Here is a 27,046-nt window from a genome sequence, read left to right as displayed (position 1 = left end):
AAACAGACTGAGTTAAGGATCTATCAGCATGTGGCATCTAGAGTTTCATGACAGAACTTTATATTTTTTACTGTGCAACAGTACAGTACTCAACTATGCTCAGTGATGAACTACAATGCATTCACTGGTTTATTGCATCAAGACTGCAAAGTGAATATAAAGACTTCAGATGCAAAAACATCTAAGTCCGTCTAACGTTTTTCTTTAATATTAACATTTTTATCTATAGGTAAATATCTTATCTATCTATAGGTTTCTACCTAAGTACCAACATTTCTGAATGGGCTGAGACTGGGATTTAGTAAGTTTGAAGTGCAAGTATTTGATGAACGTGTACTTTGTGCGGAGAGCATTCACTCAATATTATTATATCATTTTTGACATAGGTGGCTTTTAGAGGCTTTTGCATCGGAGGTCTTCATATACTGAACAAAACATACACTGTAAAAAAAAAAAAAATTACTGCCTTAAATTTTTGAGTACAATCACTTCAATTTTTAAGTCATTTCAACTTAAATTACATTAAACTGACTTAAAAAAAAATCTGTTGAATCTTGTATATCACAAAAAAGCAATGTTTTCTTAACTTACTGGTTACATATCATTTACTCTCACATGTTGCTCATCAATGCCACATACTGTATAATATGCCACTATGAATATGCAAAGGTGCGAATGAGATCCAAAAGCTACGAAGGGGAAATTAAATGTTGGCCTGTTACTTCCACCAAGCTATGGAATGTTTTCAAGAGACTTGAAATAAAAATACTTTGCTAACGGTAATTTTTGGAGGAATATTTTGTGCTCCACTGAAAAAGTTACTGCTTACTGCATTGGAAGGCCATGAGGGTGAGTAAATAATGACCAAATTTTCATTTTTGGATGAACTTTCCCTATAACTATGGTTCTAGCGGCACAGATGCTAACAAATGCAGTATTTCTCAGCTTTCTTGCTCTCTCGCTCTACTCAAGTCTCTCTGATGCTCTTTATCTTTCAGGTTTTCCCCTCCGGCCACCTAACCTCACTCTTTAAAGCTTTTCTAGGAGACACCAAAAAAAAAAAAAAAAAAATCAATGTGGTTTAAAGGAGCCTGAAATCTCTCCTAAAGAATATTAGAAAGAGGAAAGAGAGATGGGACGTCTTCAGAAGCCGAGAGAATCAGCATCTTTCCTCTCCTCTTGTTCCCTTTAAATAGAACAACGGTCGGCCTGACAATATCTTCACACTCTAACGGGGTCTTGTTTCACTAAAGCATTCAATCTTTTCCCCCCACGATCAGCTCCGAGGGTGTGACAAGACAAACGGAGGAGGCATTTCTGCAGATTAGGCTTTCATAACAGAGATTGAAAGAGCAGAGGTTCACGAATTACGTGAGCGATGGAGATGATGGCTTGTTATTGTTGGAGCTTGTTTAGAGATGAGTTGGTGATAAAACAAGGAGCATAGGAACTAAATTGCAGCTGTTGAAATCTCCCAAACTGGGTTAATTGCTCTGGGATGGGGAGAGAACATGGATATCATTAAAAAGACTTTCCCTTTCATAATGATTTTCTCACCATACCTGCCCAACGCCCAGAGGGAAAGACGTTCCCTGTGTTTCGTATGCTGTTTGCTGTTTGATGATATCTGACAGAGGAACTCATCTGAGAGAAACATTGATCTAAGTTTCACCTGTCCGTGTTTGACACGGAGGCAAAGCGCCACTCGTAAGGGATGATACCGAGAGTCGCAGCAATAAAAAGTGTCTAGCATCTCTTGATTCTGAAGCGACAGCTGCCTCTAGGGTAACAACATCTGCACTTTTACATGATGGGAAGAGTCAGGATCAGTAGATCAAAACTGCAGGAGTTTTTGCAGCTCAATTGGTTGATCACAGTGCCAGCAACACCAAAGTTGTTGGCTGGACTCCCAGGGAGCACGTACACTGCCGTATAACATTTTGGGGTCAGTAAGATTTTTTTTTTTTTGAAGGAAATGAATAATTTCACTCTAAAGTGATCGTAAAGGCATTTACAATGTTACAAACAATTTTTATTTCAAATAAATGTTGTTTGAACCTTCTATTTATCAAAGAATCGTAAAAAACATGCATCACGGTTTCCACAAAAATATTAAGAAGCATAAATGTTTTCAACACTGATAATAACCAGAAATGTTTCTTGAGCAGCAAATCAGCTTAATAGAATAATTTCTGAAGGATCATGTGACACTGAAGACTGGAGTATGATGCTGAAAATTCAGCTTTGCACCACAGGAATAAATTACATTTTAATATATATATTCAAATTATTAAAAATTTTAATACATTTTTTTTTTTTTTTAAATGTGTCCTTTGAATACACAACACACTGCCATTGATAAAAAGCATCTGCCAAATGCCTAAATGTAAAAGCACATTTCCACATATCCAAACTGGGCACAGTTTGGTTACGAGAAATGCGAGGAGCAATGGCACAAGTGCAAATAAGATATACATTTTGGTCTGATCCTCACACAAAACTTTAGTATAGTAGCTTAAGAGGATGTGGAATTCGAGATGGGAATTATAATGAATTCAATAAAGGAACCTAAAAATGAGAAATTTTGTCATAATTTACTCGCCCTCACCGTCCAAACCTGTATGACTTTCTATCTTCTGCAGGACACGCACACAAACAATGTATTAGACTCAAAAGTAGATACTTTGAAGAATGTCAGATGTTCAAACAACATTAGACCTAACTGACTTTAACTCTATTAATAAACAATGAGGCACTAGCCGGCATAGCCGCGTTTCCATTACAGATTTGCACAAAACTTTTGCGATATTTTCTAAATGTCGATAAAAAACTATTGTGAAATGACGGCGTTTCCATTAACCGATGTTATGCGACTAAAACGTAATTTTTACCTCTCGCTAGAAGTCATTCCAATAATCATGGCAACTGATATTGGTAGGTTTATGTATATCTCAGCCACCGCACTAGCCATTATTTTTAATGGAAGGAGACGTGGGCATGTTATCCAAGCATTAATGGCAAGGAAAGTCCCTTATACTGGGAGCAACTCGTATGAGGTGTTTCTGTGTGTTTCTCCCTCCTGCTTCAAGGTCTTGATCAATTGTAGCATTTCTTTGTTGTTTAGAATCTAGTATTCCCGTAATACTTTTGTCTTTTATGAGTTTAATAAAGAACACTGTGTCGTCTTCTGTCCAAACATACCGCGTCATCTTTAAAGAATGATCGACTTGTACATACACCAGGTGACCTGTAAATGCGAAAAAAACTGTTTCCATTGCAAATATTCCTTTTTCGAATTGCCTGAAAAAACACCTCATGCGAGCGTAAAAAACTTTTTTGCGATATATGGGAGTTTTTGCGAAATTGACGTCTTTCCATTGGGCGTATTTTTAATTCCGCAGAAAAAAGAAAGTCATACATTTTTTGATGGTGAGGTTGAGTAAATGACAACAGAACTTTCATTATTGAACTGTCGGTGAACTGCTCCTTTAAGTAATTGAAGTCGCTCAATATTAACCCAATTAAACTCTTTGTGCTCTTTCATACCCCTGTTTAAGCATCTTATGCCGACGTCAGGAAAGGCTAATCTTGTTTCCTTCCACTTGTTAGTATTTCAATCTGTCAGCACTGATTTTTCTAAGCTCTGATGTCAGTTGTTGTGCTGGCTGTGGAGGTGTATCCTAATAAGGGGCAGATGGACAGACGCAAGACTCTTACCAGGCTTGAGACTTCCTCCTGGGCACGTTCTGTCTGCTCCACTTGGAGTGAGGGGTCAGGTGATAGATCAGCTGCCTGCAGATCTTCTCAGTGGACTTGAGAGCATCAGACTCCTGCAAAAGCCAGGATGAGAAGGGTGATGAAGAGCTATTCTGGGAGACTGGAGGGCTTATGATCACTGACAGTGTAATCCAAAGTAACTTGGATATTTACCATGTCTAGTACTATTAAAAGGGTTAAACAGACGTAAACATTCAAGTTAATCTGTGAGTGATGATTTAGTTTACAAAGTGTCACACAAGAGGCCATTGCTTTTTAGACATTTTACCATAGTCAAGAGGTGCTGTTAGGCATGACACGACACACAAGCAGCACTCATACCGTGGTGAAAAACACTGGAAAGTGGCAATCTATTTGATAAAAGACAGCAATGTTTAATTAAAGTTATTAATAATAACGATCATTATGAATCAAAAGTTTGGGGTCGGTAAGATTTATTAATGTTCTTGAAAGAAGTCTCTTATGCTCACCAAGGCTGCATTTATTTGATCAAAAATACCATACAAACAGTAATATTGTGAAATATTATTATCATTTCAAATAAATGTTTCCTATTTCAACATATTTTAAAATGTAATTTATTTCTGTGATGCAAAGCTGTATTTTCAGCATCATTACTCCAGTCTTCAGTCACATGATCATTCAGAAATCATTCTAATATTCGGATTTGTTGCTTAAAAAAACACATTTCTTATCATTATTGAAAACTGTTGTGCTGCTTAATATTTTTTGTTATTAATCAGTGATACATTTTTTCAGGATTCATTGATAGAAACTTCAAAAGAACATAATTATTTTAAAATTTAAATAATTTGTAATATTGTCTTTACTGTCACTTTTTATCAATTTAATGCATCCTAACTAAAAAAAAGTTATTTCTTTCTTTCTTAAAAAAACACACAAAAAAACGTACTGACCCCAAACTTTTGAAAGATATTGTGTGGTGTTCGCAGTTTGTAAAATAGTGTTGCACTCTCTTTAATTTATGATGATTTAAATAATTTATTAATACTGTATTAGAGTAATAAGAATCTAATGAGAATGGGGATAACAAAAAAGCCTAAAGTGAAATGTCTGGCCACATTAATTCAAATTTTGGGGGGAAATAGGCCTAATTGTCATTAAAATAACGTCATATTGTAAAACAAATCCTGATGGTCCTAAAAATAGGGTTCAATTTCTTAATGCAAAATATAATTTCTGACCCCCCTCCTCCCCAAAAAAGGTATATCATATAAATTTTTGTTAAGAGCAGTACTCTTTCTAAACATGTAGCTTAAAATAAAGATGAGAGTTCATTTAAAAGGTCTTAGTTATTCATGCCGTTTTGAACTGCTGGGTGAGAGGTTGATGTAAAATGATCTCAAGTCCTTTGCACAACAATGCCTGCAGCATCAAAACAGGCTTTGGCTCGCCTCTCTCTCTTTAAACGGATTGGCCGGAGCAGAGCTGAGCAAATCTAATCTAAATCTACAGCACAACAACGCAAGCGAGGCAGGAAAACACAAAAGACTGGACGAAGCCATCGACTGGAGTCGGCTAGCTAAGAAACCACACAAACTAAACATGTGCATCTCGGTGGCCTTCTGATGGCTATTAAGTCAAAACAAAGACATTAGTCGAATCTCTATTGCATATTAAGTTGGCTGCTGGTAGAAGTGAGTGACAGCAATTATCGAACTATTTTTATTGATCTCCCACTGACTCCAGGGGGAGTTTTATCGTCGGAAGGATTCACGTGAACTTTCAATCAGGGACTGAACATTAAGACACTATTGCTCAATACACAACTGCCACGATTTAATGAAAAACTGTCAATTGTAAGACAGCTAAATGAAAAACAAAATTTATGTGCTACGCACAAACAAAAGAACATTAAAATGCCTTTCCATATTTCCCATGATTCCCATCACGATTAACTGCTGCGATCGAGGATCAGCTGACTCCTGGGAATCAAAACTTCATTAGATGGTGGTGTACTGAGACACACACTGACCTGTCTTACAATCAGAAGCTACTTTAAAACCGTATCACTAAGCTACCCACGGAGAAGATGTGAAGCCAGAGACGGACCACTCGTAGAGACAGACCACACGCAACTGTAATACTGAAAGTCACGCTTTTCAGTCAAAACAGCCATTTGCTTCATAGCCTCCTTAAAATAGTGACTTGTGAATGTACAACAGCACGATTTAATAAGGCTACCTAGTACCATTGATGCATGGCAGTGTTTTTCTTCTAACATATTGGATTATATAAAGGAATGACCATATAAAGTAACCTTTTTTCCCTTCTCTTTTCAGATTCCCCCTGTAGTCAATAATTGTATCCCTTAAAAAACTCATCTTTGATCACCAAAATTACATATTTAAATGTGTTTTCCTTGAAAAAAATTCTTCATGCCTTAAAATAGCTTGAATGTAACTCTACGTCCTTCGGATGAGACGTTAAACCGAGGTCCTGACTCTCTGTGGTCATTAAAAATCCCAGGATGTCTTTCGAAAGAGTAGGGGTGTAACCCCGGCATCCTGGCCAAATTTACCCCTTGGCCTCTGTCCATCATGGCCCCCTAATCATCCTCATATACTGATTGGCTTCATCACTGTCTCCTCTCCACCAGTAAGCTGGTGTGTGGTGGGCGTTCTGGCGCAATATGGCTGCCGTCGCATCATCCAAGTGGATGCTGCACATTGGTGGTGGTTGAGGAGATTCCCCCCTTCTATGTAAAGCGCTTTGAGTGCTGAGAAAAGCGCTATATAAATGTAATTAATTAATGAATTAATTAATTACACCTTTGCCTCATTAAGTATACGCGGTTCTATGAATATGCAAATTAGCCCCGCCTCCACTCACTCACACGTGGGCTGCGTTCAGCCCCGACAAAACGTTGCACAACGTTTTATAAACAGAAGCGGTGATGCGTTGAACACACTGTTCTGAATGATGACGCAAGAGTTGCAACTATGGCAGCTGAGAAGGCCATTCTTTGTGTTCTTTGTGAAGAATTTTCAGAGCCTGATGAAGTCGGTATAAATATGTGTTTAATACTACAAAATATGCCCGATATGTTACAGTTACTGCACTTGCCGCTCAGAACAAAAGAGAACATCCCAATCGAGTGAAGGGATTGCTGAAACCGAAATGGTAGCACACATCTTACCTAATTCAGGCTAAAACACATCTATTTAGCCTCACATACTGACTTTATTTGTAGTTCATACTGTTTTAATACCCTGTATTTTCTTTCTCATTTTTAGAAAAAGCACTTAATTACCATTGTTTATTTCTATTCCAAATGTCATACACTTCTATATTTTTACAATAAAACTTAGGACAAACATGTCTTCTAATATCTTCAGTTGTTGCGTATACCGACTGCTGCATCGAACACATTTGTAAATGACTTTCCTTGAACCCATTGTGCAAGTTCACTTTAATACCCCGTGCTTTATATACATGTTGCTGCTGATTGGACTGCAGTTCTGACACACCCACCAAACAAGAGAAAACGTATCTCAAACCCCGTTGCACACCGGTGCACGCCGTTTCCAGGAAACATGACGTTCAACCCGGAAACCGTAGCAAAACGTTGCGCACCGTTTTGAACTTGAACGTGCCCCAGCTCAGAGATCCACTCGTTGACGATCACACATTGACGTGATTGGTTGATATGAATTTTCTCATGGTTTGTCTTAAAGCATATTAAAAACACCACATTAAATAACATTAACAACTTGATTTTCACCACAGGGGACTTAAATTATTGATAATATGTCTGTTGCTTCCCCTTCCCCTATTTGTTTGAATGGATGTTATTTTGTTTTATCTAAAGACAATAAAACGCTGATCGATTGCATCAGTGATTCAGGCTAAAGAAGCTGATTTTGCTACAACTGTTGTCAGTATTTAATGCTGTTTTGAAATACATTGTTGAAATGACAACATCTTTCTTATTTAAAGTAGATGTAGATGTTATTTAAAGCATTATGTCACACTTTAAGCTACCAACAAAAACTATACTGAAGTTATTTAAGGGGGAAATATACTTTAAAATAAAACAAATGATGTATTTAATTTCTTTAAAATAATTTATTATTATTTATAATAATTCATCATTTAATGAGAGCAGTATTTCTATGGCTCAAATAAATTAACTGATAAATTAACACTAATAAAACGGAAAAAAATGGACACAAAACAATTAATCCGTGAACATTTATTTTTTATCTGGTTCATTCACACCAACTATCTGAATCATTTATAATATTGTCTTTACTGTCACTTTTTATCAATTTAATGCATCCTAACTGAAAAAAGAGTTAATTTATTTATTTAAAAAAAAATGTGTGTTGTACTCTTCTTTAATTTATGATGATTTAAATAAATAAAGTAATAGTGCATTAGAGTAATAAGAATCTAATGAGAATGGGAATTACACAAAACCCTAAAGTGAAATGTCTGGCCACATTAATTCAAATTTTGGGGGGAAATAGGCCTAATTGTCATTAAAATAACGCCATATTGTAAAATAAATCTTAATGGTCCTAAAAATAGGGTTCAATTGCTTAATGCAAAATATAATTTCTGATCCCCCCCACAATTTTTTTTATAGCAGTAATACATTTTTTAAGAGCAGTACTCTTTCATTCAATTTCATTGAAATGAATTAGATTTGCCATAGCTACATATGAGTTAAGTGAGTTTTGAATCAGTAAATAATTTATTTTTGAAACAGTTTACTTACATAAACTGTCTGAATGAACTGATTCATTAAAATGATTCAGACTATCTGATGCTACATATAAGTGAGATTTCAATCATTGAATCATTTCTTCTGGATCCGGTTCATGTACACGAACTGTCCGAACAAACTGATTTATTAAAATGTGTCAGATGTTTCAAGGCTGCAAATGAGTTTATAGAGTTTGGGATCAGTGAATCATTACTTTTTAAAAATCTGGTTCATGTACATAAACTGTCCAAACAAACGAATTCATTAGAATGAATCTATACGATTTCTCTACTTTTCGTTACCCTCCAACACTGATTATATAACAAAGTCTAACAGGTCTGGATTTCAGGCATGACATCTGAATGGCATGAATCCATTTCTTTGAGGAGCATGGTAGCTTTTCTGAGCTCAGTAGGATGGGATTTTGTCTACCTGTCAGCCAGAATCTGATGTTTCTAAAGTCAGAGAGGAAGAAACGAAGCAGAGGAAATTTAGAGCCCTTCAATCCCTCGCTCTCGTTTTCTGGGTTTAGATGCTTAGCTCTTCAAGGCTTCTCCCGTTGAGACGCCTGCTAAGAGTCCAACTGAGATCAAAATCCAGCCTGAAACACTCTTTTTGCAATGTTAAAATACTCCCACTAATCCCACTGTCCGGCTCAGACCTGATTCAAACTTGTTTTCCTCAGAAAACTCAAAGCTAGAAGGTAAATGCTAATGCTTGTGACTGTGCTTGTGCAAGCAAACGTTTTACTTGGGTTTTATTACATTAAATGGATCTATCTATCTATCTATCTATCTATCTATCTATCTATCTATCTATCTATCTATCTATCTATCTATCTATCTATCTATCTATCTTAATCCAACATTCAATGTTTGTCTTGCATTTCTATTTAAAAATTAGTTACATGTATTTATTTCAAATTCTGAACAGCTCACAACCCAGCTTTCTATACCAACACATTGACAGGGTAAAGATGCTTAATGAGTTGCATCCTAATTAAGTCTATTACAATTGTTTATGCTTGTGATGTGCTCCTCTTCTAACTTATGTGAGCCTCGCATTGATTTGACTGTCAAAATGGGCCATTGCAATACGTGACAGAGAATCGAAAAGCAATGCCAGTGCCGGCCGATTAGTCAGTGACCCCTCTTACATTCTTACTGAGTGAGTGACGGTGGGTTACAGGTTACCCAAAATGTTGGCTAGAATCTTGTTTTATCAGATATGCACACTGACTGACAAAACGTTTTCTCGGCACTTCTGTTTATATGAGAAATATGTTACCCAAGTTCATTGGGAAAAGCATTACTGTGGTGACATTTCTGCAAAATATTACTGTCACTTTTTGTGACAATTTCAAAGTCCATTGAGTTGCACTTAAAAGCGTTCAGTTTTATCCAAAACAGATGAAGGTGAATCTGAATCTTGTTAAACGTATTGCGGCAGTACAGAAGAGCTAAAAGGTTCAATAAAGATGGTTTATCAAGTTTGAAAATAACATACCACCTATACTGTACACTTAACCGTAATGAATAGCGTTTATCAAAGAAAATGTGAAATAAAAACACATTTGCTGAAGCACCGATGTCATTTTACCTTGTTCTAAAAGTCTTTAAACTCTTTTATAGTGACCTACCGAGCAAGTTTACTACGTCAGGAAAGCCGCTGATTATGTGATGCAAATATCAAAAAGTATTAGTTTACAAATCATGCACTATGGTAAAAGTGTTTTAAGGTAATAACAAATTGTGCAAAGAACTGAGTGCAAATAATAAGTCTTTATTAACCCTCTGGTGCTGTTCAATAAAATTTTGACCGAAAATTTTTACGTTTAGTTTTTTTATTTTAAGAATTTTTTTCCTTCATCGGAATGGTACGAAATCTGGTAAAGGTTTTGGCACTTGGTGTGTGAACACACACAAAAACAAATCATGGACATGATTCGAAAAGCTTAAATGGTCCTGAAAAAAATTGTCACACTTATATTGTTCGTGGTCAAAAATGGGAGACGAATTTCATCTATTGGAAACGTTTGGTAATGCGCACAAACACATTTTCACAGCTTGTTTAGATTTATGGCTTTGATTTTCTCACAGTTTTAGAGTAAAACGTGTTTTAAAATTAAAAATTGAAAATAGTATTTTTGTGTATTTTTCATAACAATAAATGTAATTTTTAAAAAAACTTTTTTCAACTTTAAAAAGAGACCAAATTTAAGTCTGTGCTCCAAAGCATTCAAAATTGACCACATTTTAAGTAGGAAACTTCATTTTCAGGTCCATGCTCAAAAAGTTAATACATAGATTATAACTACTGTATAAATAAAATTTTGTGCCATAAAATCCAGTAAAAATACAAAACATTACATAAAAAATATTATAGAACTAAAATGTAGTACAATCATTTCATTGACTGACACGCGAACAGTACCAAAGGGTTAATTGATAATCTTCCTCTGTAATCAATATTTGTGTAAAAAGGAATAAACGTTTTACTGCCTTTTATCTTGTACAGTAGCCTATATATAGGTAAGTTTTTGGAGTTTTACAAAAATGTTAGCAGAGGTAAGGTATATTTAGGTAAACACATTTAGGTTGGAAATATGACAAATGTTGATTCTATTTGCTATTCAGAAAAGTCAAGCCGTGCCCCTTCAAGTGGATCTATTATTGGAAAGTGCTCCTCTTCGCTGGCCTTTCTGTCCAATTAAGTCCAAACAGGACTGTGGAACTTCAGCATGGAATGAAAACATCACTGATGGCTCTCTTGAGCAAAATAAAGGTCACTTCCATCTTTCTGTACTTCTCGCGCTTTGCAAACTAATTTTGGACAGGGCTGAAGCGCGAGCTCCCGAACTCCAGTCCCGGCAGTGGGATGACAGCCTGACCGTGGTCTAAATCATTCGGCGGGGCTGTAGAATCGGCCCGCCAAGCCTCTTACCGACAGCTAAAAATAAAAGCTCTACATATCTGGAGACTGAGTAATGAACATGTGCATTGGTTTTGCTCCAGCTCATGCCGGGATCCAGAGTTAATGTTGGCAGCTGTGGGCTGATATCGAGTCAAACCCTTCGACTAGCCACCTCACGAGTTTATGTGTACGACCATCCTCGCTTATTAGTGCTAGTGGCTTACCCTCTTTGGACACTGCATGTCTCGGGCCAAATTGAGCAAAAGCTCATGGGAAATTGGATCCACTAGGTTGAGGAAGGCAGCGTTCTTGTAGAGGATGTCGTTGAGAGATGTTCCTTCAAGACCCAGGTCCTGGCGAGAAAGAACGAGAGAGAGAGAGAGCGAGAGATTGTTAAGCATGCAGGATTACAAATTCAAGTAAAGGTCACCGATAAACCTTGATATTCAACAACTTAATCCTTTCATCCTACGCCTCCAATCTCCATTCGCCAGATTACACGAGGGGCTTTTTTTGAATGACATGCAGATAAAGTAATCTTTGCATCATGTTTACTTCTAGTGCTTCGGAAGAAAGAAACGGTTTGTTGATTTATTGCTGGACTAGCGCTGCTAACCTTTAAGTCCAGCGTCTTTACGTAAGGCAGAGAAAGTGTGTGCAGACACAGTGACAGCTTATTAGCCGGGCTTATCGTAGACAGCTAAAGTGTTTTCCCCCACCAGCCAAGGCAAGCAAGTCTGATACGACCAACAGCTAAAGTGTTTTCCCCCACTGAACAGCCAAGGCAAGCAAGTCTGATACGACCAACAGGGAAGGAAAAAAGGCATGTGGGAGAATCAAGAAACAAATTCCCTGAGGACTAGGTTTCTTGTTTAAGCCACTGGTCTGCGCAATTAGAAGGGACAAAGCAAACATATAGAAGTGAATAAGAGGACGAAACACATTTAATGCATCGAGGCAAATGCCAGCATCACAAACCACAACTACACCACCCTGTGAGTCGATTCAAAAACAGATCCCACTGAAACTGATGAAGAAACTGTCCGGCGGAGGAAAGCTGCTGAGTCCGGGGAAGTGGAAACTCCCTTTGGGTTTCACGCTGATGTATTGCACTTCTTTTTCTCAGGGATTCCCTGCCATCTGGAAGCTCCTCCAAGCTCTCTATTTTTCATCCATAAAGCATTAGCACGGGTAATTTCTGTTCTGAAGTCGTTTTTGAACACAGTAACCTCTAAAATGAATATGAACGCATTGTAATTTAAGAAAGCTTTTCTATGAAAAGTGTCTAGTAGGATTTCCACAGAAAAAACTCTTGTACTGGTAAAGAAAATGAATACAACGCCAGGAATGAAATAAAAAGCTAAAGTTAGCCAAAATCCACTGAAATGATTCAAGTGAAATTATTTAAAATTCATCCCTATGCAGTATTATATACTATTATAGTATTTATTAATATTTTGAATTATCTTTTTATTTTTTATATTTCTAGCTTTCATTTTAATTTGAAGTCATTTTGTTATGTGCTTAAGATTTTTTTTTTTTTTTTTTTAGTTTTTCATTTAACATTTATATTTTATTTTATTTCAACTTTATTTTAATAACCAAAAACTATAGTTTTAGTTAACGATAAAAAGACTGATAAATGTAGACAAACTCATTTGACTTCCATCTTGATCCAATATTTGAAGACATATATGATGGGGACATACTACAATAGGAATGACCCAAACATTATGGCAAAGCCGAGTCATATCTGGGAGATTAAAGTGCAATCAAAGAGACAACATTTTCATTTCAACATATTACGCAACCACAAAATCTTTGTAGCATTGACATCCACTGCATGTGCTCAGTAGAGCATGTAAGCGGAGTTGTTTCCTGCCTTTGCTCAATGAGAGTCAACAGCGGAAAATGAATTGCACTCATTAGGGCACAGGAAGAGCTACAGCAGAGATAAGGGATGTTGTTTTTGTCCTCCTCTCTCACTTTCTTTCTCTCACTCTCTCTGGGGCAAAAGGAAGCATTCTACTCCATCCTTTTGACCCTCAGTTGATTAACATCCAATCCATCTTTCCCTGAACAGAAAAGCTGATTTTCAATGCGCAGGAATTCATTTCTTTCAGCAACCTACAGTCCTAGAAGGTAGCAAGGTTTGCCTTGATGTGACCCCTCTCTCTCCTTCCACAGGGTGTTAAGAGCTTCCAGGGCCGGGGTGACGTGAGTGAGACGGCTCCATGTTTGGAAAGCTTTTCGACTGGCTGGGCATCCAAGTGACAATGTGCCATATCTAGACAGGGATGAAACTGTGGACTGAAAATTCACTTCCCCGTGACTAAATCCAACATTTTCAGAGATATTAAAATAATAAAATAATTTGAACAAACTAAGCGCTACGTGCTTATGTAATTAATATTTCTATACACTTTTAAAAGAATGGGTTCTATTTAGAACCTTAAAGGGTTCTGTCAGGCGCTTCATATAGAACCTTTTAGGGGTTCCATCATGGGATCATTTCATGGAATTAGTTTTAATGAATACATTTTCTTTTAATTCTTTTAATTTCTTTTAACTGCATGCACTTATAGAGTTACGGTTAGAGTTAGGGTTTGGTTTAGGGTTAGTTACTTGAAATTATGCATAACTTACTGTTATTATGCAATACTTTCATTTATGACACTTCTCCCTATAAATAACCTTTTTGGCATAAAGGGTTCTTCTGATTTAAGAACACATGGTTCTATACAGAACCCAAAAAAGTTGGAAGTTTAATTCATTTCAACTTAAATTACATTAAACTGACTTCAAAAATTAATAGAATCTTGTTGAATCTAAAAAAGTTGAAAAGTGCTGAACTTATTTTGATGAGTTAAAGCAATGTAAAAAAACATGTTGTCATAACTTTTTGATCATATATATTTTTTAAAGATTTTGATAATCTCATTTTGATATCCATTTAACTTGATCAAATTTAAGACATATGATAGGGAGTAGGGACATTAAAATATACTTCAGAATGAATGACTCAAAGCAGAGTCATAATGGTGGGATAACAGAAAGATTAAAGTGCAAGTATATAAATATACCTGAAATTGTGCCTCAAATGAAATGGATGAAAAAAATAAGCCATATGTAGAGACTTGGGGGTAAACAACCACCTAGCAACCACTCAGAAAACCTTAGCAACAAAATCGCAACATCTTGGCAACCACTTGGAAATCATTTTAGCATCATTTTGCACAGACAAGCACAGAAACTCTGACAATCCAGCTTTATTTTGCTGTTTTTATGTTATCAGATCTCCCTTCATTTCATTCTGTTCCAATTATCGTTTGATTCAGATGCCAAGAATCTCCTTCCAGATGTTCAACAAGCTAGGAGACATCATTAGAAAAAGACTCAAGTTGCACAAAAAAAGACAAAAGAGGCTTTTCTCAGCCCCCTTTATCCAGTGAGTGAGCAACTGGAGGACCCTCATCTTCAGGTTGCATACATTGAGATGTTCCTGTGATTTGAAGACCCTCTTGGCAAGCTACTCAATAAACACAATTAAATGACCAAAAATCCTCCATGAAGTCCATACGTGCTGATTCTCTCATAAACACTTCAAGCTTGAACTGTGGTGCTTTCATTAGCATAAGCTGGATCAATGAGTCTGGACTTACGTCTACGCAGATCTGGTTTGCTATCAGGATAAAATGATGGATTTATGGAGCACTGAGGAGCCTGTCAATCATCAGCTGCAATATCTGAGCACTACACAAAGACCTCAACTGTTCAACAGCTATCAAACCTCCCAGTCGTGATCAGGAAACATCCAGTGCTTTGGAAAGGTGGGATTTGCTCTGAACAATTTGTGACATCCTGAAAGTCTTGTCTCCAGTTGTTGGAGTCCAGATCATGCTTTTTGACAATTGCAGAAAATGCAAATCTGACTGCACTATAAAGCACATATAAGCTGGTTTGTCCATCATGATCAAACATATCACAACAAATTAATAATCCACCGATCTTTATATTACGTATACTATATCACATATAATATACAGTACATTTATAATATATTTAACCAAACGTAACATGGTATACCTTCTATTTTGTAAAAGGTTCTTTGAAGTACATTATACAGTAAATATCATGCTGTATTATGATACTCATTTAGTACCCTGGCACATATCAAAGCACCATAGTATTACCACTACTGTTTGTAAGGCTTGTAACTTTAACTGTTTTATTTCAAATGCAGTTAATTATTATTTTATTGTACCCATTTCATTGTATTTTATTAGAAATATTTGAATTTGTATAGAAATCTCATACTTGTCATTGCAGACTTTAATATCTAAAAAGTTTTAGATGCTGAAAATTTATTTTAAACACTGGGAGATGCATGTGAGATTTCTAGACTATACACACACACACACACACACACACACACACACACACACACACACACACACACACATTATATCATTGCAGTCTATGAGATACATTTGTGATTTTTCTTTTCTTAGTGAAAAGCAACAGCATCATCATCATCATCATCAACAACAACAACCTGTAGTTCTGTCTAAAAAAAAATCATACAATCTGGGTTATTAAAAAATAATATTTTGTACCTTTCTAAGCAGTTTCAACACATCGATGGCTTGTTCCCCCTTCTGCTCCTTCAGCAGGGTCTGGATCTCCCGAACCCAAGCCACTCTCCGGACATAAGGGCTGGGACTGGATTTGCGCAGCATTCCGGGAAGCTTGTCGGACTTCAGCATCAGAGAACTGAATAAAAACTCTCCTCTTCCTCCACTTGTCTTCTCCACATCCCGTTCATGATGCTGTCGATCCTTACGAACGAACGTCGCCTGGCTGTCTAAACTACTTTGCCTGGTCAACTTGGATCCCATGTTTCAACTTTCCAATTTCTGTCTAAGTATCAAATAATTAAACGCTGTTGTTTCATAAAGCATGCGTAAAGTAAACCTTATAAGATCGTTTTACTGAGTGCACGCTCATAATTACACTTCATCTAGTTCAGTTGCTCAGGTAGGATCAAATTCATCAAGTAAAATGCATATTCATCGCACGAAAATATTAAAATGTCACTTTCCCCGCGGTTCTCATGCCCCTGTGAACCTCCGCGGTGTTTGTGTTCTTCCAGGCTTCAGCACATGCCACGCCCATGTCTCACTCGCTGTCCAATCAGAGCGCTCGACTCCCACATGTGTTGATGATGGGAGGGAAGCCCGTTCTGTCCTGTCAGCACGTAGCCTACTGTAGCAATAGTATCTGTCTGCACCCCGCAAGACTTCAAGTTACGCCCACTTCAAGTTACGCCCCTTCAAGTTACGTCACTTCAAGTTACGCCCCTTCAAGTTACGTCACGCCACAAGTCACGCCCCTTCAAGTTACGTCACTTCACTTCAAGTTACGCCCACTTCCGCGATATGACGAGATGACATCAAATGACCACGAGATTGATTAAAGTATGCGATTAGTTCCGTATGCTTTTTAATCGATCTCGCACAAGTTTAACTGAACATACTCAAATAAACTAAACTGACTCTTACCTGTTCATGAACATAAACCTTTGAGATGACATCTTCAAAACGCCCGTTTTTGTCTGTATTCAGTAAAGCAAGTTTAAATATGCATTAATGCCAAGGTATTGATAATGTATTGCTAGAAAACATATTGCAATGTATTGTTTTTTTTCTAATTGTCCCACCTCAACTACTGTGGAGCAAGTACTAATATAGCTATTCTTTTGAAATTGTGCTTTGTCTAAAACATTTTTTTTAAATAAATATTGTTAAACATCTTTTCATGTTTTAAATAAATAATTTTAATCTGTTCATGTCATATTGCCTGATGTGCTGACAAATTAATTTTTGACAACACTAATAAACCGCTAAATGCACTACTGTCAAATATCTTATGATACTTTGAGACAAATTAACTACAAGCAAACTTATCACACATTTTTTTTTTTATTGAAAGGCAACACAATTGTGGCAATCCACAATTTCTGGCACTAATATTGTCATAGAAAATCATATTGTGCCTCCAGCCACATAAAAACAGTCCATGCAGCAGTATCCAGCAAAATCATTTTCAGAGTAGAACCCCTGAAGTTTTCCTCTTTGTCCACTTGCCCAGTATCCTTCACAGTCTTTGTACAAATCATCGCATTGAATGCAACGGGAGATCAGGGGCCTGTTTCAGAAAGGAGGTTCAACCAACTCTGAGTCAAAACTTAAACTCTGAGTTGACTTACCCTGAGATGAGAAACTCTGAGTTTTCGGTTACAGAACAGCTGAAATTAGTTAGTTCAATCAACTCTGAGTTGACCTACTCTGAGTTAAGCGCGTGCACCACAACTATAAAAAGCCATTATCAATGGAGCGCAGATATTATGAGTCACCATGGCAACAGCGCCAGACAAAAAGAGGTCTTCATATTTCTCACCAGTACAAACATTATTACTGTAATTTTACAGTATTAGAACATTAATACTGTAATTTAATGAAAGGGATTACTCTTAATTCTTCTGTAATTTAAAGTAAAATCTGATGTAATTGCATTAGACTATAGAACAATTCTGTATATTTAACACACATTTTTAAAAGGTATATTTTTAATGTAAAATACAAAGATGGTGTGCACATCCCAAACACCCAAATTGGGCGCAGGTGCAGGACAACTAAATGATATAAACAAAATAAAGAAGTGTGAAGTCCGCACACTGAAAATTACTGCTCCAAAAGAGTTTATTCAAGCTATTCAAGCTCAAGCAACGTTTCGACCCTCAGGTCTTCATCAGGCTCAATGTTAATGTAATAGTGAAGTCAACTTTAAATAGATACAGGTGATCACCTTAATCAGGCACACCCAAGAAATCATGTGACTAATACAAGTCTATATTAATATATAATATTATGTGTCTACACATCAAACAATGTACACATTCTGATTATTTCACATTTTTATGTGGAGTAGCCGATATAATCAAAGTTTAAATCTAAGTATAAACAGGTATTCTTATTTGTTTAGAATGTAAATAATCTACTACTGTATTTTCAGTTGCCAGTTAAGGAGTTATATAGACTTCATCTTATTTATTTATTTAAAACTGCAGTAAAAATAGCAACATTTTATTTATTAATAAAAGATTAATTTTATTAATAAAAATGTACTGAAAGAATGATTGAGGTGTTTAAACACCACTTCCTCTTTAAAAAAGTGGAGGAGACCAAAAGAAACTCTGGGTTTACAGAAGAAAACCTGCTCCCGACCAGGTTAGGTTCACAGAGTAAGTCACCATGGTAACTGACTCTGTGTATAAGTTACCTCTCTTTCAGAAACGGGCTTGACTTACTCTGCTTTCTCAGGTTTGACATACCTCCCATTCTGAAACAGAAAACTCAGAGTTTCCCTCATTTCAGGGTAACATACTCAGAGTTTTCACTTAACCTCCTTTCTGAAACAGGCCCCAGATAGGGAATGCGGTAGGTCCTTTTATACTCCTCTGAAAAGGAGTTCCAGTTTACCACACCTGTTGACAAAAGAAAAGAAAGGTTTAAGTGTAAAACATGTTTGCATTTCTTTCTTTTTTTTTTAATATGAACTTTTTCCTCAATATTAATTTTATTAGTGGTGTGCCACCCCACAACAAGACAATTCAGAAATGAAAAGAAACACTTATTGCCTAAAACAAAAAGCATTAGTCTAATGTAGAAGTGAATGTTATATTATGATGATTAAAATAATTTTAGCACTAGAACCTTGACTTGAATCATAACTGTGGCCCACACAAATGTAGAATCGTCACTCAAAAGCACAACAGCTGCACACAAATCACAGAGGAAACAGTCATAAACTTATACAGAAAATAATAAATTAGGAAATTATCTATGTACAACATGCATTTACATTTTAATAATGGCAAGTGACCATAATTGCATTCAAGTTCGAAATTGGAGGGTGTTCATGTACATTTTATACCAAGGAAAGTCGTTTTACGCCAATTCCGAGAGCAAGGCAGCATTATTATTACCACGCCAGCCAGTAAAATACTTAACAACGCCAAGCGATGACGGATTAGTTTTAAATAAATACAAACTTTTAATAGATTATCAACTCCAGAAACAGTACAAAAATGTGTTACTGTATGAACATTTCTTATACAGTTCAATTTAAACAGTTATCTGTGGAAAATATTCTTACCGTGGTCTCTGAACGAGCTGCCATCTTGCCAACAAAATCTCGTTCTACTGACATCTCGTGTGATTCTGTTGTGATTTGGACAACTTCAAGTTACGCCTCCTTCAAGTTACGCCCCTTTCAAGTTACGCCCCCAGTCTTGCAGTCCGCAGACAGACCCATCTCTACTGTAGGGCTATAGATACCGAATTGTGTTATTAAAAAATGATAATAACCATCAATACAACCTAAAAACTAATCAGAACAATTTCACAGAACTATTTCCAGTGATTTACAAAAAGTAGGCTACCGTAAAATTATGTAGGTTACCATTTGGTATTTACATGGTAGCCTACACTAAAAAAAAATGCTAGGTTGTTTCTGTAAACGAATTGTTGGGTTGATTGTGCTGGGTCAAAAGGCTAGGTTGTTTGGGGTACTGTAAACACATTCTTGAGTTGCTCATGTTGGGTCAAATGAGTTGTAAGGGGGTCATTCACAAATAAACAGCTGGTTGGGTTATTTTGACCCAGCAACTGGTTTATTACCTTTTCATTCCTTGCAGAACTTTCTGAATTCTTCACTTCTGACTCGAGGAGCACGCCACTAGGAGTGGGCAGTGTTAATATTTAAGTTTATATGAATCAATGTTTACCTATATTTCTAACAAGTTGTGGTAACAGCAAGCTAATTTCACTGTTCAACATACAGTCTTTGATATGAAAGTGTGAGGGGTAATGTAGGCTATTCTGTGAAACATTAGTCACCTTTATTTATATAGCGCTTTTTACAAAACAGATTGTGAAGCAGCTTGACAGTGATAACATGAAAATAATACAACAAAGTTTGTTTCTAGAAGAAAATTGCGTCATCGTCCACCTTAAGTTGGCTATGGCAGATCAATAATATTGTTGAATATTAAAAAGCCTAGCCGGTTAGAATTTTTTGACAAAATGGCGCATTCATTAAAACCTTAGTTGTAGGCTAAACCAGCAATAACAGCAGCCTTTTTGAAATATTTAAATTTGAAATATTGTAAATTCATCACGTAATTATCGTATTCATTGTGGGCGTTGCGTATGAGGAAATGAATGAAATCCATCCAAGTGCAGTAGCCTATGTTTTAGTCCCTCACATGGCTCGCACGTAAAATCTGCGGGAAATTAGTCTAGACTAATGTAGCTAGTGAGTTGTGTGTGGAAAGGCTGCTGGCATATTTTAGAACTGTAACCCGGTCACACTAAATGCGTCTCTATAGCAAGCATTGTGTTTATCGTGCAATTTATACACCAAAATGAGTTTTTACGTGCATATGATACGCATGGGTAGGTTTAGTAGTGGTGTAGGGTACGTGCATATGATACGCATGGGTAGGTTTAGTAGTGGTGTAGGGTACGTGCATATGATACGCATGGGTAGGTTTAGTAGTGGTGTAGGGTACGTGCATATGATACGCATGGGTAGGTTTAGTAGTGGTGTAGGGTACGTGCATATGATACGCATGGGTAGGATTAGTCGTGTGGGGTGCGTGTGTAGTACACGCAATAAAGTGCGTATCAAATGCATGGGAAAACTGAGTATCATATGCACGTAAAAACTCATTTTCTTGTATAAATTGCACGATAAACACAATGCGTGCAATAGAGACGCATTTTCTCGCCAGAAGAAGCGACTGGGGTAAGTTCCAGCACAGTCTGCAACTGTGTTCCAATTCAGGGGCTGGATCCTCCGAAGGCCGTAGGCTATTTGCAGGCCGAATTGCGTCACAGTGGCGTGACGAAGGATGTCCCAATTCCAAGTCGTTCGAATGCCGCGGAATTGGGCTGCTTTTAAGTTGTTGCCGCGGGCAAAACTTTTTTTGTTGACGGGTTGATTTCCACCCCCGTAAGTACGATTTCGGAGCTCCAACACCCCCAAACATCCCTCAGACGTACAATCCAGTGTGACGTACAAGCCGAAGTGACGTACAATTCGGCCCCCCAATGGAGAAGAGCCGATGGGCTTTTTGGGATACTTTTGTTGCACAGACCTGGCAACCCTGCCTACCATCCTTCTTTTCCGGGCCGCGAGGAATAGAACGAGAAACGAGACCGAGGGGATGAGCTGATCGAGCTAATTAGGGAGGACATGGAGTTTCAGAGAGAGAGACAGAGGAGAACAGGGAGAGAATGGACAGATTGTTTTCTCTTCTTTACAGATTGGTAGAGAAATAAACTATTGGTTATGTGAATTAAAATTTGTAAATGAAACAATAATTTATTTCCATTGTTCATTTTTGTAATGCAAGTTATAACTTGTAAATGTAATAAAAAAATTATTCTGTACATTTAGTTTTGTCATGTCAATAATTTGTACCTGATACAAAATAAATTGTTCTATACATTTTTACTTACAGTTCTTTTTCTCAGAAAGAGGGAAGATAGCCTATATTGAAATTAACTCAGATAGCCTACTCAACTATCAAACCATTTTAACATGAAAACCCATTCTGAGCTAAACTCTGCAGGACAGCATAATGCACTTTAAAGAAGTCTCGGTGCGTCCTACGAAGACCGTGTCGTCCGCGCATTTCGAAGGATGCAGCCCCTGAATTGGGACAGAGCTTGCGTGTGTATTCTGTAATGTCTCTGTCGGAACCAGGATCGTTTTTGCCAAAAAAATAAATAAAATGCTTTCAAGAGCTTGATAGTTTTTTTTTTTTTGTAAGTAAATGTAGGCCTATGATGTGCAATCTTTACAAACAGCGACTGAGGAAAGGAAAAATAAATTGATTTCATGTTAAGCATTTTCTCACCCTGAAAACCCATTAGGCCTACAAGTTGTTAAGACTTCAGGTATTGAGACAGTGGTCATGGGCCAAGTGTGCGCAAAGAATTTTTGCGGCCAAAAAATTATAATTTTGCTATATTCACAACAGCGCCATCTTTGTTGTAGGCCTACTGCTATTTACTGTGTTTTTGAATTGTTCTGTCATGGCACTGCTCTGAATAATGTCCATAAGCTAACAGATGACACGGATATGACCGAGGCGCGCAAAAAAGTCAGAAATGCTACTTTGGAAATATGAATTGTTATATACAGCACACTATTTAAATGTTAATGCAACTTTACGTATTATGGTCAAATTATTAAGCTGCTAAAGGGGAGACAGCTTTGAAGGGCCTGTTAACTCTGCTTCCCCCATCCATCTACAAGAGAGGAGGAAAGGTCTTCAGACCCACCACAGAGGAGGCCCTAAGGTCATTTGTTGACATGCAACCTGTAAGTTTTGCTTTAGTGTTTCTACTTTAATAAGGGTAGACGTTTGCACTGTTTGATATGCTTGATAACTATGAAAGTAATTTAGGGTTAGAATATTTAAAGCTGCAATCCTCTCTGCCGCCATCTCTGTTTGAAACATAAAATTGCATTTTTTTTTTTTTAAGCTGCAGTCCATAACTTTTTTTTGAGTTCAAAATGTACAAAATGTATATAATGAGCAAGTACATCATGAATCCATTTCCCAAATCGTGTTTTTGTCCTGAATCACTAACGGTACACCTATAATAAACGTTTATATTCAGACTATTTCAGACTCGTCATAGACGTCATAAAAAGGGACAAGTAGCTCCGGTTACAGTGTTCTTCCGCAAGACACATACTGCAGCTTTAACCAACAAAAGTTAAGGAAAGCTGCAATGTGTAACTTTTTTTTGGATAAAGATTTACAAAAATCAAGTACATGAAAGATCAGTGTCCCTTTCCCAGTGTCCCATTCACCTTACCTTGCCCCGATTCGTACATTTATAACAATGATTTATAATTTGAGCTGTCGGGTCCGATTTTACTGGAAATTTCTGACTGTATACAAAGAATATACAGCTATTGTACAGCATGTCAGAGTACTGGTGATTTGTGCTACATTTGTAGCTTGTTCTTACAGCAGTTATTTAGAATTTAAACTTATCATCCACATCAAGTACCCTGCAATTTTCGTTATGGATTGCAGCTTTAAAAATACACATAAATTATCAAATTAAATTTTAAATGTGAATCCAAACCTGTAAATGAGAAAACAAAATGTACTGTAAGTAAACCACCATGAACAAAGAACAGACAGACTCAAGAATAACATTTAAATGAGAAAACTATTGGCCTTTATCCCAGTATGCGTCATCACATCTGCCTCTGGGGTGCGTTTCCAGTACAACGACGTAACTCGATGCTTCACTAGTACTACCATAGTACGATGCATTGTTGAAGAAATCAACTAGCTAGTCACGACTGTTTCCCGAAACCATATTGTCGCAAAGTGGTCGTTCAACCCATAGACAGTAAAAGAAATGGACACAGCGACCCCATTGGATTCAACGGAGAAAAGTGAAGTCAATTAGAAGCATTCACTTCCTGATGGCTGAGCGTACTGCGCAGACTCAAACTGAGCTTGACGATGTAGATGTGACGTGAGCAACCCGTCTGTCTTCTAGTAGCTGTGCCAAGAGAAATCTGAATCATTCCCTTCCGAAACTTGCCGAGACGGAGAGCGTGAGTAGGAGGTGTCCATGAGCTAGGAGCAGGAGCAACTTTTGCTAGGTATTCTGATTAATTATTTTGTCATTTTGTCTTCACGTCCCCCCGATTGACTGCGAGCTTCTCATCCTGTCTATACGGTAATTTCTCTACTGTGCGACGGAGAGTCGCGTGGTTATGATGCAATCGTTAGCCTATTTTTACAAAAACTGCTTCATAGGGGCCATAACGTAAGATACAAGGTAATGTAGCCTTTTATACATTTTCGTGTTTCTTTAGAAATAAATAATGGACAAATGGAGTCTTTAAACGCCTCAGATGTAAAGTTATTCGCTGTCAAAGTGATGCCAAAATGAATGGGAGTCAGTGGAATGCTAACAGCAGGGGGGGGTCTGCTAATCAATGGCGGCCCCCGGGGAAGCTTCAGTTTCCGGCTGATGGATTACCCCCTTGGTTCAACCACGTTGGTTTATGACTTCACGCACGTGGTGGAGTAATAACTTATTTTAATGAAACTGTTTGAGATCGAATTAATGCTAGATGTTTTGATATAGATTACAGACATGGCATCTGAGGACTATTTCTAATTTTTCTCAGTTATTTAGCTTTATTTCCAGATTCAATCATAGGCTCGTTTTTACTTAGTGGAGCACGTTCGCACATGCGCAGTCTTCAAAAACTGTGCTTTAAATCTCTTGACAAACTCAAAGACATGAATTACATTTTTATGTAGGCCTATTCTAAATAAAAGACTCAGGTTGTACTGAATGTCAGCTTGCTTATTTTGCTCAAGATAAGGATTTATTAAGTCCACGTCATGCAATCTAGAAACTATGCTTCTAACCACAGGTCAAGAGCTGTCCAACCACACAACTTTGCGATGCTGTTAGCGAATGTTCGTTGGAACGATGGTTTCGGGAAACACCGACTCGTTGAACTATGCTGATAACGACAGAACCTGCGACCATAGTTGGCTAACAATGCTTTCAGGAAACGCACCCCTGATTAGTAGTGTAAAGGAATTTCCGCCTGGATTATTGTCAATGGACAGGCACCAGTTTTGAGAAGAAAATTATACCCGTTTAGTCAAACTTAAGAATGATCGTGAATATTTAAAACTTCAAAATTTTTGACTTAGGCTACATGATACCCTACCATGCATGTCATCTTTCATTTTATTGTGTAACATTATCTAAGCGAGGCGATTATCAGCGCTGCCAGTCAGGAGATTAGCGAGCTTTGTCGGTTTGTAAGTTTTAATATTAAAGACACTATCAACATTTATTACAGTTATAATTTTTACTTTTATCATATTAGTCCAAATTACTCTTTTATTACTATAATTCAGTTTGCAAATACTGAAAGTAAATAGACATTTTGTTTTTCACATTTGGTCATATTTGGTAATGTTTGCAATAGGCCTAATTGTTTTTTGATACTTCCACAAAAAAAACTTGCATGTCAGTTATATTGCAACACTCTAAGTGATTGTGTTATCAACAGGTGGGGACCAACATGGTTGAATATTTACAAAATGAGATGACTGTAGCATTGCTGCACATTCTGTGCCTCAGGGATGAGATGAGGGTGACATGTCTGACCTTTGCCATTGTTCCAGGCCACGCCATCGAGACCGAGTCTTTGCTGGAGGCAGTTTTTTTTTTTGTTTCAAAGCTTTTTTTTGTTTTTGATGTTAAATACACAAAGCACTGTCTCCCCGCCTGGGAGTTTCTCCTGACTCCAGCATGCTGTGTATCAAATTAATGGAAAATAGTCCTCCTCTGTAAAATTTGAGGACAACAGTTGTTTCAGGCTCACGTGATACTTAGTCGCATTTTTAAATGTTTGTTGCTGTTCTTAATAAATCAACACATCTTAATAAATGAAATTGTAATCGTATAAGTGTTCAAATTATTTGCTTAATGATTTTTTAATATGCATTGTGTAATATTTAGGAGGAACTGTTGACAGAAATGCAATATCGTATACATAACTATGTTTTCAGAGGTGTATGACCTTAATGAACCGTTATGTTTTTATTACTTTAGAATGAGCCATTTCTACACAAAAAAAAAAAAAAAAAAGATGAGACAATTTAAAAGTTTAAGGCAACCAGCTGCAGGACATTTTTGAGTTTTCTCAACTTACGTGTTTGAGTTATCTCAACTTTTCTCAACTTTTTTCATGTTAAATAGTTGAATAAACTTTAAAAACTGAATTTTTCATACAAAACATAAGTTGGATTTTTTACAGTGTATCTACATACACCACTGGTCCCCTTACATTGAAATGAGGGGGGGTTAACATTTGTATTCAATACTTGTATACAAAAAAAGTATTAAAGAAATGTATTAAAATTTTGAAAAAACTAAATTAAATGAGATTGAAATCACATATACAGGTTTATTGTATTACAGAAACAATTATTTTACATTCGTAATATAACAAATATTTGTTACTAATTTTATTAAGGCAGTGAGAAAATAACCCAGCACATGAGTAAGACTTAACCCAGCAAGAGGGTTAATTTCACCCACTGGTTGTGTCAAATGAATGACCCAGAAATATGGGTTAAATGGTAAAACCCAGCACTTGGGTCAAACCAACCCAGCACGTGTTCTGTCCAATAGTGACCCAGCATTGTGGTTTTGTGGTTAAGGTTGGGTTATTTTAAAACCCTACAGTTTGAGTGTAGTTACAATTAAGAATAATCAGAGGTGACTGTGTCAAATAATGTCCGTATGTCAAAAATGTACAGTACAGTTCTAAGATTATACAAATCATGTAGTTAGCTAATAGGCTATCGCGTATTCATTTAGGCAGAAACAATGATTAAAGCAATAATTACAAGCAACACTAATGATTACAATCCATAGAAAATTTGGCAGTGGTCCATACTGATTCAGAGTTGGCGTCATCTGA

General features: G+C 36.9%; 1 protein-coding gene across 1 annotated transcript in view; it reads right to left on the bottom strand.

Moving 5' to 3' along the window:
* The window catches only part of lrrc75bb (leucine rich repeat containing 75Bb), a 33,088-nt gene extending 16,517 nt beyond the window's left edge, over nt 1-16,571 (bottom strand). Inside the window, exons 1-3 of the mRNA XM_082157877.1 lie at nt 16,039-16,571; nt 11,647-11,775; nt 3,718-3,830 (exon numbers count right to left, since the gene is read on the bottom strand). Coding sequence (XP_082014003.1) covers nt 3,718-3,830; nt 11,647-11,775; nt 16,039-16,320 — 524 coding nt within the window. The 5' untranslated portion in view covers nt 16,321-16,571. The remainder of the gene's footprint in view (nt 1-3,717; nt 3,831-11,646; nt 11,776-16,038) is intronic.
* Nucleotides 16,572-27,046: the final 10,475 nt, after the last annotated feature.

This window comes from Leuciscus leuciscus (genome assembly GCF_965113295.1).
Source record: "Leuciscus leuciscus genome assembly, chromosome: 24".
Taxonomy (NCBI): domain Eukaryota; kingdom Metazoa; phylum Chordata; class Actinopteri; order Cypriniformes; family Leuciscidae; genus Leuciscus; species Leuciscus leuciscus.
Note: the sequence above shows the minus strand (reverse complement) of the source record. Positions and strands in the feature narration are given on the sequence as shown.